General features: G+C 37.4%; 1 protein-coding gene across 2 annotated transcripts in view; it reads left to right on the top strand.

Annotated features, from left to right (window-relative positions):
- Positions 1-16,552, top strand: part of c24h8orf34 (chromosome 24 C8orf34 homolog) — a 122,158-nt gene that overhangs the window by 65,158 nt on the left and 40,448 nt on the right. The window contains exon 8 of one of the 2 annotated variants that reach the window (XM_067435336.1): positions 10,937-11,063. In XM_067435336.1, the coding sequence (XP_067291437.1) occupies positions 10,937-11,063 (127 nt within the window). Of the gene's footprint in view, positions 1-10,936; positions 11,073-16,552 lie in introns of both variants that reach the window. The other variant, XM_067435335.1, reaches the window with a different exon arrangement.

The following is a 16,552-nucleotide window of genomic DNA, read 5'->3' as shown; positions in this document are numbered from 1 at the left end:
TTTGCATCCCTGATTATTAAGCACTCTTGCGGTGTTGTGATGTCAAACATCAGTCATTGTTCGAAGTGCCGGTTGGTGGTTGTGGCATTTGTCCCGCCTCTCCTCCACTGTGATTGGACATTGATATTCACCCAAAGTTGAACTGTGGACGCTAAACGCGTAAAAATTGACAAAACCTGCCAGCTGTTGGCGCTATTGAAAAGTGCGGCGCATCCATTGGAAACAATTGAAAACATACGCCGGGTGAGGCGAGAACACCCGTTTGTACACGCCGCCTTAATAAGCTATTATTTTGCAACTTCTATTATGTACACCTCGGAGAATTACCGAGGTCCGGACCTCGGGGACCTCAATGGTGGGTACGGCCCTGCCCACATCATTACACAACCACCGGCCTGCAAAGTGCTAACAAGGCATTATGGATCCATGTTCTCATTCTGTTTATGCCAAATTCTGACTCGAGACTCGAGTTTGCATTTCTTTGTAATTATTTGTGAAATTTACTAACAATTTCTGAGTGGAAATTGTTTTGAATTTCCATTTGAGTTTGTAAATGTTATTTTTATTTAATATTAATAAACAATTATAGTTTTATTAATTAATATTATTCATATTATGAATTAGTGTTTATTTTAATATTTTCTGTTTTCATTGTCATTAGTTTTATTAATTTTGTTGTGTTTAGTTTTGTTAATATGTCTATTTTTTTTATTTTTTTGTTTATGTTGGTACATTAAGTTGAATGAAAATATATTGCCTTTGGCAACTAGCTGAAAGTTTAGTTTTTTTATATTTTATTTTACTTGACGTTTGTTGTATTTTAAGTGACGAAATTGTTTAATTTATGTTTTTAGTTTTGGTTAACTATAATAACCCTGTTGTGTAGACTGTCTTTGGTGCATAAAACAACATGGAAACTTTGTCTAGAACAGGCACACACACTTTGGCAGTGCTTCGGTTGGTGTGAACAATTACAGGCAGAAATTCCTTGTCATCACTCCCGTCTTTGTTTGGATAATACTTTCCACCTCACTCCAGGGGCTCAGCATCCCCAGCAGTTGATTTATTCCACACTAAAGGTATGCAGTGGCACTACAGTAACGCATGACTGCTGCAAACACACACTCACACAGACATTGCACTCTTGTTTTGTCTGGATGTGTGCAGCTGCTGGTATTTTGCTTTTCAATGTTATCAAAATGTTTTGTGCAATATAAAGGTATCATTTGTATGGTGCATGTGAGGTAGATGAGGTATTCTCTGAATTGTAAGAGATTACACAATAGTCTTATACATCTAAAAATCATGAGCCCTATCATACACCCGGCTGGTGCAATGTGTTTTTTGCTAGTTTCAGCCCGACGCAGTTATCATTTCCATGTCTAGCACCACGTTGTTTAAATAGCAAATGCAATCGCACCCATCTGTTCACCATTGTTGGCGCATTGCTAGTTTGAGGCAAATGAAAACGACTGTGCCATTGAATGCAGTATTTTTGGTGTTATTTAAAGGGCGCGTTAGTAAGATGTGCCTATAGGCGGGTGCACAAAGCACGTACACTCTGTTTATTACACACACAGGGACACGCTGCAGCACACAAACATTTTTTTATATAAAAAATAAAAGGATTCCTCTCTGGAGAAGCGTCTTTCCGCTTGCAAATTCCGTCATGTAAATAGCGAATCCACCATGGTGAAAGCTTAACTGGCTTTTAAAGGGAATGGGAGATGACACGTTGATCAGTTTATTGTTACCCCCAAAACACACCCATGACTCATTAAGAGACAAAGTACAACCCTTTTGGATCATGTGCCTGGCGTGCCGACCGTTTTTTCCCTGTTAAACTAGTAAAAGTGGATGCGGACACGCCCTAAGTGCACCTGTGCCATGTGCTTCAGACCATGTGCTCAGATCGTTAAAATAGAGCCCATAGTGTCCTGAAACACAGTAGACAGCATGTTTATGCTACAGATCCCCAGTTTATATACATATGTAAACCTTAATTGTTTTGGCATAATTTAGGTCTGTTCTAAAATATAATGAACTGCTTAGTTCCTACATAGGCAGCTGTGTTTTAAGGTTGGATTCTACTTGAAATTAACCTGTTTTTAGAGCTGTATATACGTTACATGGAACCAAATTTGTCAGTTTTAGTATAGTCAGTTTTTAATTATTTTATAACAGTCATTACCTAGTTCTAGCATGAAACTCTAGACCGATAGGTTTTTGGTAGCAATCACATCATTATCTACATAGCACAGCTAATTGGTTGCTGTCACATCAATGGCCAATTCAAGCAACAAATACTGGTAGTGTTGTTGTTAACAGTCCGCAGCGGGCTTTCAGAAACCCTGCACCTTCCCCAGCTCCACCTGTATAGATCTGCTACGGGGGTTAATTCATGTATGTTAAATGTGCAGCAGCAGCATACAGTGCATCCGGAAAGTATTCACAGCGCTTCACATAATGAAAATGTGAAAGAAGTTTGTTTGAAATATAGTTGCAAATTTATAAAAAAAAGAAAAAAAAAGAAGCCCAAAATCACATGTAGTAAGTATTCACAGCCTTTGCCATGAAAAAATTCTCGAAATTGAGCGCGGGTGCATCCACTGATCATCCTTGAGATGTTTCTACAACTTGATTGGAGTCCACCTGTATTAAATTGAGTTGATTGGACATTATTTGGAGAGGCACACACCTGTCTATATACGGTCCCACAGTTAACAGTGCACGTCAGAGCACAAACCATGTCTGGAAGTTCAAGAATTGTCTGTAGACCTCCTAGACAGGACTCTATTGAGGCACAGATCTGGGGAAGAGTACAGAAACATTTCTGCAGCATTGAAGGTCCCAATGAGTACAGTGGCTTCCATCATCTGTAAATGGAAGAAGTTTGGAACCATTAGAAATCTTCCTAGAGCTGGCCGCCTGGCCAAACTGAGTGATTGGGGAAGATGGGCCTTAGTCAGGGAGGTGACCAAAAACCTGATAGTCACTCTGACAGAGTATCTCTGTGGAGAGAGGAGAACCTTCCAGAAGAACAACCATCTCTGCAGCACTCCACCAATCAGGCCTGTATGGTACTGTAAGTAGGACGGAAGCCACTCCTCAGTGAAAGAGTTTGCCAAAAGGCACCCAAAGCACTCTCAGACCACAAAAAATAAAATCTTATGAAACAAAGTTTGAACTCTTTGGCCTGAATGGCGAACGTTATGTCTGGAAGAAACCAGGCACCGCTCATCACCTGGCCAATACCATCACTACAGTGAAGCATGGTGGTGGCAGCATTATGCTGTGGGGATGTTTTTCAGTGGCAGGAACTGGGATCCTTAATGACAATCTGCTCCAGAGGGCTCTGGACCTCAAACTGGGGCGAAGGTTCATCTTACACCAGGACAACGAACCTAAGCACACAGCCAAGATAACAAAGGAGTGGCTACGGGACAACTCTGTGAATGTCCATCAGTGGCCCAGCCAGAGCCCAGCCTTGATTCCAATTGAATATCTCTGGAGATATCTGAAAATTGCTTTGCACCATTGATCTCTATCTAACAATTTTTATCTTGAATAAATTTGCAAATATTTCTTCTAAAACTTCTTTCATGTTGTTATTATGGGGTATATTTAGTAGAATTGAGGAAAACATTACAAATTTAATCCATTTTGGAATAAGGCTGTAGCATAACAACATGTGGAAAAAGTGAAGCACTGTGAATACTTTCCGGATGCACTGTATGTGTCTTATGCTCACAGCAATGTCTGTGAATGTATTGTCTGTAGTAAGTCTCAGTACTAGCACTGAAGCAGCAGTGTAGCAGATCGTAGCAGATCTGTTCCGCCAAGACCATATCCTTTACCATGCCAATCTCTATTACCATACCAAACAAGAGTTGTCATGATAGAAATATAATTCCTTTCAATGTTATACTGATATATAATATCAGAGATCATTAAGGACCATTCCCACCAAGAATGTTAATTATAAAGATAACCATCATAACATTACTAAATTAGCATCCATGCTAACAAACGATAATGCTCTGCTTATTCTATGCGCACGCAATTCCAAGTTTGTTGTCTGCTACTTTACATGCTAAACTTAAGCTCTTTAAAGTGGAATGGATTCTGACAGGCTGTCAATGTTTTTGTCATTCATCAGCTGAAAAAAAAAATATGAAAGTGATTTCAACGATATCGTTTCTCTATGCTTTTATTGTTATAGTTGTGGTGTGAAATATGCTATTCTTTTATGTTTAGAGTGATTTTTAGAACTATATCTTTATCATAAGTTATTTTCTTGGTGTGAACAAGACTTTTTAAAATGTATTTATCAGCATCAGTCAATAAAGGATATTTTGTGTGTGATAAAATTGTGCATGTGATTTTTTTTTTTTGCTGTTAAATTACATTTGCCCTTATCTAAAACTTAAAATCATTTAACTGTTTAATGACTGTTCATTTATTATTATAATTTAATTTTTTAGTATTTTATTTGAATACATTTAGACACAATAGCATCGAATTTTTAAAAGCCAATTATCAGTATCGGACAATTTTTTTTTGTTTTAACTTAAATTTTTCTTCAAAAGATGGGGGTCAGTAAGAATTCACTGAAAGAAATGCATAATTTTTCTGCAGCATAGATGCATTAATTTGATCAAAAGTGTCAGTAAAAACTTTTTTACATCGTTATATATTTCTTGAGCAGCAAATCATCATATTAGAATGATTGGGTCATGTGACACTTAAGACTGCTGAAATCAGCTGAAAAATCAGCTTTGCCAACACAGGAATAAATTATTTTTTAAAATATGTTCAAATAGAAAACAGTTATTTTGCATTCTAATAATATTGTATTTATATTAAACCTAAAAATAAAATCTTAGCATTGTCTGCCAATTTTCTACTGCAGTGCTTTCTAGGATTGTCTTCTCTGTGAATAGTATATGCGATTCTGCTTTAAAACTTGTGAAAAATATGTTATCTTAGGAAGGATCAAGATTAAATTGCTTGGTGGAACAGCCTTTATGTCAGGAGCTTCCTTGTAATGCCTTAAAATGCTGCCTGTTGAGGAAGCTGAGTAGAAATTTTCCTACGAGCTTTTTTTTACAATAAAGGCTTTTAAGTCTAACATTGCAAAGAGCACAAGTCAGCGATGGGTCCCCAAGGGTCATGACCACCTTTTCATATTGTCCAGCTGATTAAAGGATTCAAAATACATCAGACTAAATTGAGTGCACCGTTAACAAGATTATTTTCAAAGCCTCGCCACCCTCTTTGTCTTCCGTTGTTGGCAGGCTCTAAATTCTAAGATAAGACTCTAACAAATCACAATGAAATTTGTGTCTTCATGTCTTATTTTTCAGCTTTGCTGGATCGGCAGTCCTGGTAGATTTATTAAGGAATGGCAGTGTACCGTTTAAAGAGCCTGCAGACACCTTTGTTTCCCCCTGTGTCAGTTCTTTCCAAATGGAATAGAAGGAAAAGCCCACTCTGCAGTCTCCCACTTTACTATGGCAAGATTTCAGATCCCTGTCAGGCCGATGAAGAACTATTCCAAGTCCACTTCTGGCTTGGGCACTGGCACATTTGTGAAACAAGCAGCTTTAAGCCCACATAAAAGAAGAAATTAGCCAAAGCTCTGTGGGAAAACACTTACAGAAGGACGTCCAATGGAAGCCCAATTAATTAGGATGGGTTTTTATGGGCACAGTTGGTTTCTCGCACATTGGCGTCCGGACTCGCCTTGATAATATCAGATTTTTCACAGTCTTCTTATCCATTTTCAAGTGTGGAAACAGTGACTGTTATGCACTAAGAAATATTTAGACCTAAATCTAAGATTTATGTATTTAAATTGCATGTACAAAATTATATACAGCTAGATTATAACACAGTTTTAACATAATCAAACTGTTAAACTTAATATGTGTCAGTCATACATAAACGGAAAGGCAAAAAACAGATACCGGTTATTTGGAATAATTAAGATTTTTAAATGTCTCTTCTTCACACCAAGGCTGCATTTATCTGATCAAAAATACAGGAAAATATAGTAATATTGTGAAATATTATCGCACTTTAAAAATTACTGGATTCTAATTGAATATATTTTCAAATGTAATTTATTCCTGCTGTGGCAAAGCTGAATTTTTAGCTAAATTTTTAGCAGCCATGACTCCAGAATCATATCATTTGGATCCGGTTGATCAATCCAAACATAGTGTTTATAGGAACGCAAAAGGAAGTGATCAGGTTGTGAGTTTGCATTTATGTCACAAGCTTCAAATGAGATCTTTTGACATGCGTTTACTGCACAAATGTACAGAGTTTCCCATTGTTGGTGTATACTAGCCATCCTCCTACCACTGCTTCTTTTCTTTTTTTAAAAAGCAGACTTGACTAATTAGTAGACGAAAAAGACGCTTTTATTAGTAGACGCTTATATTGCTTGTATTCAATATAAGCAGTCCACGTGCAATATGTGACGTGCTGCTTATATTCTACAAGTGTGCAACTCTCATTGCATGGATTCACATATTCATTTTGCGGATGTGCAAAATTTGTCTGTGACTTCAAATTTTGATACGGGTGTGTGAATGCATTTTGCACCATATTCACTGCAGCAACTGTAGCAAAAATGTGAGCGTATTCATTTCGTCATGTGTGATTCGTAGAATAGGATTCGTGAACCTGCAGTGAAGAATATGTGATGGTGTAACTGTTGTGTTGTGTTGGTAGGCGAAAACTCCTAAAAAATGTATTTCAGACCTCAAATGTATTGATACACGTGTGGATATGCTATACAGCAACAAATTCCACTCTCACACGTGTTAGGTTGTTTTGCACCAAAAATACCTTCATAAAAAGGCCCCTTCCCACGGCCATAACAAGGCGTCTGTAATGAGAGTCTAAAGCAAGGACTGATGGGACAAAATTCATGACACTATATTCAACAACAACAGCTCGTTCTGTGCATCATATATCATTGCCCTATTGTGGATCATTGCATTTGCACAAAACATTCCAGATTCAGTTTTCAATATGATCAAGTGTTTACATGTCCTAATAACCAGATTAGAAATGGGTTTACACCAACCCTTTCAATATGAATGAAATTTAAATAGAATTTGGCCAGTTCATTCCAAGTGATGTGGTTATGTGACATTTTTTTATTCCATAGTCTGACTACAAAAAAATGGTATGGTCCTTGTAAACACAGCTGGTGTCATGATCCTTCAGAATTCAATCTAATCTGCTGATTTGCAAATACAATTAATCAAACTGTATTTTCAATATGCCTGTTTCTTATCTGCTTTATATGTGTATGACTGACAAATATGCATCTCAGTTTAAGTTTATTGGTTTGTTTATCTTAAAACTTATCTTAATCCAAATGGATGGATATTTTGCAATTCAAATGCTTACAATATATATTTGGCCTGCACTTTTTTGTGTTTATATACCTTTCTCTCGAATGACACGTCTCAGCCGACTTATATCAGCATTAACATTAAACGCTGTCATATTGCCAGGAGTTACCCCCTCAGCGCCGATCCACACACCCTGTAGCCCAGTCCGAAAACAAAGACTTTCCCACGGTGGACAGCTGTGTTCTCATGTACAATGCTGCATGTGTGTGTATGAGGTGGCCTCTGGCTCTCTCTCTCAGCTGGACCAGACCTGTGATGATGAATGAGGCATGTAATATCACCACACTCTCTGGTATTTCACGAACAAGGCAGTGTCCACATTCCTGTGCCAAGTGGACCTCCCTTTTGCACAAACACATGCTCTCCATGCTTGCACGAAGCCTTATGGGAGAAATCTCGCGTTGACACCATAGAGCGCTTGAACACAAAAAGGTGTGTTTCAGGGCTTTTAATTGACTGATAAGTTGTTTCCCACCGGGCCCCTTCCCAGATTAGCAGCTCAAACAAAAAGACAAGGCAATTGAGAGATGTAAAGTGAGTCGAGTAAGAGTTTCATGGATGAATAGGCCAAGTCTAATTCCTGCCATTAGCTACACTTACTTGTCTTACAAGGTGCTTTTTTTCTATGTGTGTCCTTCCACACGCAGTCTGCTGGCTGTGCGGTCTCAGCATAAGTGGTACATTTGGTATATAACACCTACAGCCACAGGCACGGGTGGGATGCGCTGACCTCACAAAACGCAGCTCACTTTACCCCGCTGCTCCTCGTTCCTGCTGGATCATGATGTTTGTGATATGAGAACGAAACTCCCTCTGAGAAACATGCTTTGTCAAATTGCCATTATGAAACAGACAGTTGAAATCTGAGTAAAATCAGAATTGATGAGCCATGTTAAAAGCTATTACACGCACAACATAACATACGTTTGAACATACGTTTATTGAATTATATAATAAATACACCAAATTGGTACAAAACGTTAAGGAAAGATTATTGCTTGCTGTTAGGGTGCTATATATATATATATATATATATATATATATATATATATATATATATATATATATATATATATATAGTGTTATATTTATTAGATAGATAGATAGATAGATAGATAGATAGATAGATAGATAGATAGATAGATAGATAGATAGATAGATAGATAGATAGATAGATAGATAGATAGATAGATAGATAGATAGATATTGATTTAGTTTAGTCCTAAAAATTCTGATGAATGTGTAAAACAATACTAATCATCATTTTGAAATTAACCTATTGTTATTAATAGTAATATTCATAATACTTTTATATTATTTATATTACTAATTTATAAATAATATTAAATTATTATATATAATAAAGGCTTTAAGTGGAAACAACAAATCACAAAATAGCTCTATATACCTTTAAAAAAAACACTACAATAATTGAGCTAATTGAGCTGAACTTTGGGAAACAACCTAGCTTTAACCCAGTGGCTCAGTTGCGTGTTGTAGAGGAACAGCTGTAGTGTAAAGAGAAGCACTTTTCTCAGATCTAGCCATCTGCACCTGTTAGCTGGCTGCAGGCGACCATGCTGTGAGCATATGCTGTGAGGGGGTCACCAGCGACCTCAGAGAGTATAGAGTTGCCTAACTAAGTGCTGTTAGCTTTATTTATCTCTCTTCATGTGTTTTCTCTCCTCTGCTATCCTTCTCTCAGTTTATTTGTAATGCTAGTGTAACAGAGGCCAGCTAGCAAGGGCTGTGCGTGTAAACCTCACTCCCCTGGCCTCAAGAGGCACACAGGCGACGCTAGAGGCTGCCGTCTTTAGTGTTCTTGTTAGCGTGCCCGCCTCCCATGCCGGCTCGAATCCCGCTCAGAGTAGGACCGGTTATATTTTACCCGGATGGGAGTAAAGTTTGGGGGGGTAAGTGTAATAGAGGCAAGCTAGTTAGTGTGCCAACTCCGGCTTGGAGTTGGTTAATTTGGAATTGTTAAACCAGTTTGTGCTTGTCACTGCATGTGCAACTTGAATCAAACCCTAATTTTGTGTCCCTTTTTTACAAGTCCACCTGAGAAACCACTTAAACTATAAGCTGGTTTAAGTGGTTGATGAGCTAGACTTATGACTTATTAAAAAAGTAGTTATATTTATATATAATTAGATTTTCCAGAAAGATAGATAAAGTTTAAGCCTCTTGAGTTAACCCTGTTTATTCTGTTTATAGTCAGTATAACCCTTTTAATATTTAAATAAAAAATAGAAATAAACAATATTGAAATGAAAGGTTGATGCTTCAAGACTGTAACTGCTCTGAAACACACAGGTTGAGGATCCAAATGTAGTTTTATTCGGGCAATCCAGATTAAAAGAGGCAATGGGCAGATTTTCCACAAAGGCAACAGGGCAGAAAAACACAGGCAGACATGGAAAACAGGGAAATCCAGGAAACCAGAGAGAGCACTCAGAAATGCAGTGTGACACTTACAAGACTTCACATTGATTGAATGAATACACAGGCTTTATACAGGCAGTTAACCAGGGTAATGAAAAATAGCTGAAAGTAATCAGGCATAATGAGTCCGGGCAATGGGTTATGGGAAATGTAGTCCATGAAGAGTTATAGTGGAATGAGTGCACTCTGGTGGCAATCATAGGCACTGGCAGGCGTGACAAAGATGTATCCCAAATGAAATTCTCTATAAAAAGGTCAGAATAAATTCAGTGAATTTTTTGATTCGGCTAAGATTATTATAATAATAATTATTAATATTATTGTTTTATTTATTTTAAAAGGTTAGTTCACCCAAAAATTTAGATTCTGTCATTAATTACTCACCCTCATATCGTTCAAAACTCGTAAGACCTTCATTCATCTTCAGAACACAAATTAAGATATTTTTGATTAAATCCGAGATATCTCTGACCCCTCCAGTCCATAGGCAGCAACATCATTGCAACTTTCAAGGCCCAGAAAGGCAGTAAAGACAGTCAAATTAAATAGTCCAATTAATAGTCCATGTGACTACAGTTGTTCAACCTTAATTTTATGAGTTTTACATCAGAACGGCAGCTTACCATTGGCCAACGCTGTTCACATGAGTACCACGACCCATGCATGCTGTAGAACTTGGAAATGCTGCAATGTATTTACTACATAAATAGCGTAGGAGACTGACACAAACAAGAAGAAATTGTTGAATAAATTCGGGGTTGCGCACAAAAAGTATTCTCGTCACTTAATAAAATGAAGGTTGAACCACAGTCAAATGGACTATTTTAATGATCTTACGTGTTTGAAACAATATGAGGGTAACTAATTAATGAAAGAGGTTTCAGTTTTTGTTGAACTTACCCTTTAAATAATAACATTACACATTTCAAGATGCTTGTTTTTTTGTTGTTGTTTTTTTCACAGACATCATCAGGATCTTTGGGACTGTAAACAAAACCAGTAGTCAAACTTATCATAACATGAGGGTTAAAATCATCTTTATTTCTCTCTTTCTCTCTCAGAGGATCTGGATGACCTGCGAATGGAGGGGGTCACTGGCCTGTTGCCGTCTGGCAGTAAGTTCAGCCAGGGCCGCGGCTCCTACTGTTCAGAACCCCAGGCCAAAGTCACTCTTAACATCTGCTCAAGGTGTGCAAGGTAAATATTTACACAGCTCAATATTTACCAACAGCTCTACTCTACTCAATGACTTCACTAGACCATTAGAGCTGCTCTTCAGCTTGTGAGGGTTGCCATTTATGTTAACCTCCATTTAACAAGTCAAGCAGTACACACAATGTGAACAATGTCATCATCAGGTTCGCACTAGAATGCACTGTCATATATCTTAGTCAAGTCACGAGTCACATATCCTGACCTCTGTTTGCTGAGAGGCTGCAGCTGAACCCCTTTCAGCCGGATATGAGGGTCACACGCATCATTCCAACAATCTAGAGTTAAAGCACTGAGAGCTAAAGGTGAATGACTACACGCTGAGGTAATGCACAACATTCACATAACTGAGGTGACTATGAGAAGTGCCCTTATCTTAATCTTAACACATCAAGGTGTTTCTTCAACTATGGGCAATTTTGGACTTTTGTTTTTGTAGAGAATAACCTTTCTACATTTTCATCACTATTAAAGGTCCACTATGTAGTATTTTTGCAGTAAAATATCCAAAAACCACTAGGCCAGTGTTATAAATGTTGTTCAGTTGAGTTCTTAAAATATCCCAAATGTTTCCAACTATTTGTAAATTGTGAGAAAATTGCTATTTTAACCAAGGAACAGGGACGTCTGAGGGAGTCGCTTGTCAGTTGCGTCATATCTGTGTTACCCTCGGGTTCCGGTTTTATTTGGCAAAAACGCTTTACTCTTAGCAGTGTGAACAAGTGTCACAGCAGCCGCTGAGCGAATGCACAGAGTAACGTCTTAAACACACTTAAATGTATCTAATATGATAAACAGAGCTACGTTACCGCATATTAATGGCAGGAAAAGCGAAATGGCGCCTGCGACTATGTCCCGTCATAATAAAAGTCATGTATTGCGCGACAATCACCCCCATCTGCCTCGCTCAGCTCCCTCAACACTCGGTCCTGCTCTGCTTCATACTACAGTAATGTTAACAATCACTCCATGAACATGATTTCTGCCAGAGTACTCTCCCGATTCTTTCCCACCAGCTGTGAGGTGAAGACCACGTCCCAAGATTCTGAGCTCAAACTTGGAGTCATCAAACGCCTTTGTTTTGAATAAGCGCCCTCTAGCAGACAGAAAAATAACATAGTGTAGCTTTAATGAATTTGGCAATAAACAATGTCATAACTTTGACAGAAGTATTCAATCATTTATTTTTTTATAAAAAATGTCACAAACATTTCCACCACAGTGTCATTTCCAAAACAATGACAATTTTATGTATCCTAAATAAGTACAATGAAATATTTTTATTTTCTTTCTTTTTAGTTATCTGACACCTTGACTGGAAACATCCTAAAATATTTTTTTCAAGAATTTTGAACAGTAACATATATAAATCATTTTCACACAATAAAAATATTATGTTTTTTTTATTATTTTAAACCGATTTTACATAAAAGGCAATTAAAAAGAAGCAGAAATAAATTAAGGAAATACCTTTTTTCTTCCAAATTTCAAATCTGTTAAATATGAACATGACATTGTCCAAAGTTGAAGAAACACCCATCTGTAGATGAGAGAAAACACACAAAAGCATTAGAAATCTGATTCTATTCATAAGACTCAGAAAACAGAGATAATCTTCATTATCACTTGTTTTCTGTTTTTTTTTCTTCCTGTTTTGTAGTTTGTGGCTGGGCAAAATGATCACATTTCACACTGTTGGCTGTGATAGGGTGACTCAGTGCTCATGTCCGATGCCAGGCTCTGATAAAAAGAATCTGCTGGTTTAGATGGCTGCCACGGTCCTATTGCCCTCAATTTGTTTTGTTTGGCTTTTTCTTTTTTGCTTTTCCTTTCTGCTCCATATCAGATTCACCACAGATACTTTAAACATTCTTCACAGTCTAAGAGATGCTGAACACTTCCTCTCACTGTAGGTTTGCTGAACGCTTATCACAAGATCACCGTTTGTTTGCTGACTGTTTATCACATTGATGTGGAAGTTCATTTGTTTAAATCACAGGTTAAATGCAGGATTGTGGATACGGTTACCCTGCTTACATATTTTGCTGATCTTTTACTCCGCATTAGTGATATCTGATTCATGAATAAATCAATCTTTTGATTCTGATCTTCACAAAACCTGAACAGTTCATCTGAATGATTCATTTATAAATCAGAGATTCACTAAGTGTCTGTTTGTGCACCTGAAAGCTCTTTAGGACCATATAGACTTGCCTTAAAGGGGTACTTCAGCGCTGGGAAGATGAATCTGTATTTAAACTGGGTCATCAATGCAGTAGAAATGTGAAATTATTTTTGAATTTGGTGTCTTCTAGACTGAGAAAAGACAGAAAATGTATTTTTGTCCCATGGGGATGAAAGACTACAATTCCCAGAATGCTTCGCTGCCCTGTGAGGCCATTCCCAACACCACCAACTTCATTACTGTGACTGAGTTAGAGAAGACACTACAATTAAAAACTGAACGTGTCTGTTCAATATAATGAGTGAGTCACCGCGCGAGTATCACAGCACTGAGCACTAACTGCACGAGTGATGAGAGCTGAGGTAATCGCGACTACATTCGCGGCATACATTCACACAGGAGTTCAGTCTGGCACGCATTTCAGTTCATGCCTTTGCAAGCTTAACTTTCATAGAAATGAATTTGAGAAGTTAAAAGACTTACATTGCTCACCATAGCTCCGTTTAAATGATCCTGTCTGCAAGCTGCGCTCTCCCTGCCTGCTGAGTGTAATCTCTCATCCCCCATGCGCAGATTCAAAACATGCAGAAATAGCTCCCTCTGCTGGCTGTAGTCTTTAGCCTCTGGGCAAACATTCCTCCTATGATGCAAAAATCGTCATTTTGCATCATAGGAGGAATTTTTACAGAAATAAAATGCATAAATCTCTTGTCTCAGGGAAATATGAGGGAGGAAATCACAATAATTTGAATATTCTCCAGGGTTTCTACTGATACAAAGCCATATGCTAATCGCTGAAGTAACCCTTTAAGACTTGCCAAACAGCAGCAAGCGGAAACTGCCCATCTCTCTCTATGTTTTTCCTTCTCCATTTCGTTGCCTGGGCATGCGGCTACTTGGAGGACGCAGGCAGCATTCTTCACATTTTCTTAGGCTCAGGTTTAGAAATCCTTTTATCTGGACATTTATCTCAAGTGGTCAATGAGTGAAGAACATCATGCTTAACAGCAGTCCAGAAAATTCAGACTTTAGACTGTAAAAAAAATGCTTGTGATAACAGTAAAAGACCAATTAAAAACCATTAACTGGTTAACAGAACGTTTCTGGACTATATATGGTGAATAATTGTAATTGACCTAACTTTACATTTAATGCATTTTTACAGTAAAATACCGTTAAATATACAGTTTTTGGAAGTGAAAAGAATGTTGTTACGTCATTAACTTCAATCTGTAAAACCTAAAATGTTGCTACCATATCTTTTACAGTATAGTTCTGCCAACCACAGCTGCCTTTTTTTAACCGGGATTTATATTTTACAGCGTGTTGTGGGGTGAGCTTGTTTTATTTAATTTTTAAAAGCAAATTGCTTTACTTAAAAATTGAGGCAAGCACAGACATACATTAGCTATGTTTTATTTGCATTTTGGGATATTAAATTCAGTGCAGTCAAAAATTGTAACATTATACATGCAATTCATGGCTATTTAGTGGATTCACTGATTTATTGGTGATGTCAATATATAATAATCCTAATAATACATTTGATTTATAAAGAGCTTTTTCATTTTTAAGAAAATCTCAAAGTGCTACAAACCTCAAAATTAAGCTTAAATTGTTTATGAAATGTGAAAAACTTGTGTGTTCTTAGCTAAATCTTCTGCAGGGATCTTCTGACCTATGGTGCAGCACTGTCTGAAAGGTCATGGGATTTATTCCTTATCTGCTTGTGTCTGTCCTCTTAATGTGATGGATGAGGTGATAGACTACAGCCACACATGCTTAGAAAAACAGCTCATCTTGAAGTAGCACTATCACTCTCTCCGATTTCATCTGCTCCTTAAATTGGCTACAGATATGACACTTCTGCAATACATATAGGGGTACATGAATAAAAAAGTGTGTCTCTCTCATTTTATGAGGGGACTGACCCGATCAAGCACAGTTGTATGAGTCATTCACCATAATTATTTTAATCACTCATTCAAAATGATGCTGTAAGAAAAGGAACTGCTCAGATGGTGGGCTAAACCAGATCTGTTTTTTCTCAGTGGCTTCTCTACATATGAGAAATAATGAAGGGGAAAATTAGAGGAAGAAAGTTGTTACATAAAAATTAAGTTACAGAAACTTGGAATGGCAGGTAAAGCAGTAAAAAGAGAAGGGGTTGTTTTCTTTTGTCATCATGCTTATTAGCTGGCCTGATTTCTTACAGGAAAAGGCATGCAATGGCAATGCTGAGAAATGTGAAATGAATCAAGCCTATCATTTGGTAACTGCAGCATTTGATGATTTACAGTTCTGAAGTGAAACCGCTCCAAAATAACAGTCTGAGAATACGGCATTGTTGAAGAATAAGGTATGGCAATTACCGTGCTGTAGGTCTTCATTTTCCAGAATGCCTTGGAAATTTGTGAGACTTAAAGGTTTTAATTGGATGCTCCTGCTCAAATCACATGGTATGATCCTGCTCACACAATGCTGAAGTCCACTTTTAGAAATATTCATACAAATAAGGCCCGATTTACTGTGGTAATATGTCCGATTTTTCTTGTATTTTGAATTACGCATTACATTGTTTTGTGTTTTAGGGATAAAAAGAAAATGACTCGTAGCTTTAAATCTTTTATACAAATTTCTTTCTTACAGTGTGGGTTCTTTTTTAAAGCACATTTTATTGGATCTCACTGCCTAAAAGGATCATGGTAGTGCATAAAATGGTCACAAAAGGGCTAGTTCACCCAAAAATGGATAGACCACAAAAGGGCATGTTAAACATCATGATACTCTTATATACTGTTTCTCATGATAAAATGAGGTTTAAAATCATATTTTATTTCTCTCTCTTTACTACATGATGTACAGCAAAAGTGATGGTGTTACGTTCTGCCTTGGTTTTGATTTCACTGTTCCATCATTGTTTGTTACTATGGTTTCTAATTAGGTTTCACACCTGTTTCTTGTTTTGTTAATTTTAATTCACTGTGTAAGCTCACCTAAAAGATTATTAGCAACACCTGTTTAATTTCTCATTAATGCAATTATCTAATCAACCAATCACATGGCAGTTGCTTCAATGCATTTAGGGGTGTGGTCCTGGTCAAGACAATCTCCAGAACTCCAAACTGAATGTCAGAATGGGAAAGAAAGATGATTTAAGCTATTTTGATCATCGAATGGTTGTTGGTGCCAGACGGGCCGGTCTGAGTATTTCACAATCTGCTCAGTTACTGGGATTTTCATACACAACCAATTCTAGGGTTTACAAAGAATTGTGTGA

The sequence above is a fragment of the Pseudorasbora parva genome, chromosome 24 (assembly GCF_024679245.1).
Source record: "Pseudorasbora parva isolate DD20220531a chromosome 24, ASM2467924v1, whole genome shotgun sequence".
Taxonomy (NCBI): domain Eukaryota; kingdom Metazoa; phylum Chordata; class Actinopteri; order Cypriniformes; family Gobionidae; genus Pseudorasbora; species Pseudorasbora parva.
The sequence above is the reverse complement of the archived record's forward strand: the minus strand, read 5'-3'. Positions and strand labels throughout refer to the sequence as shown.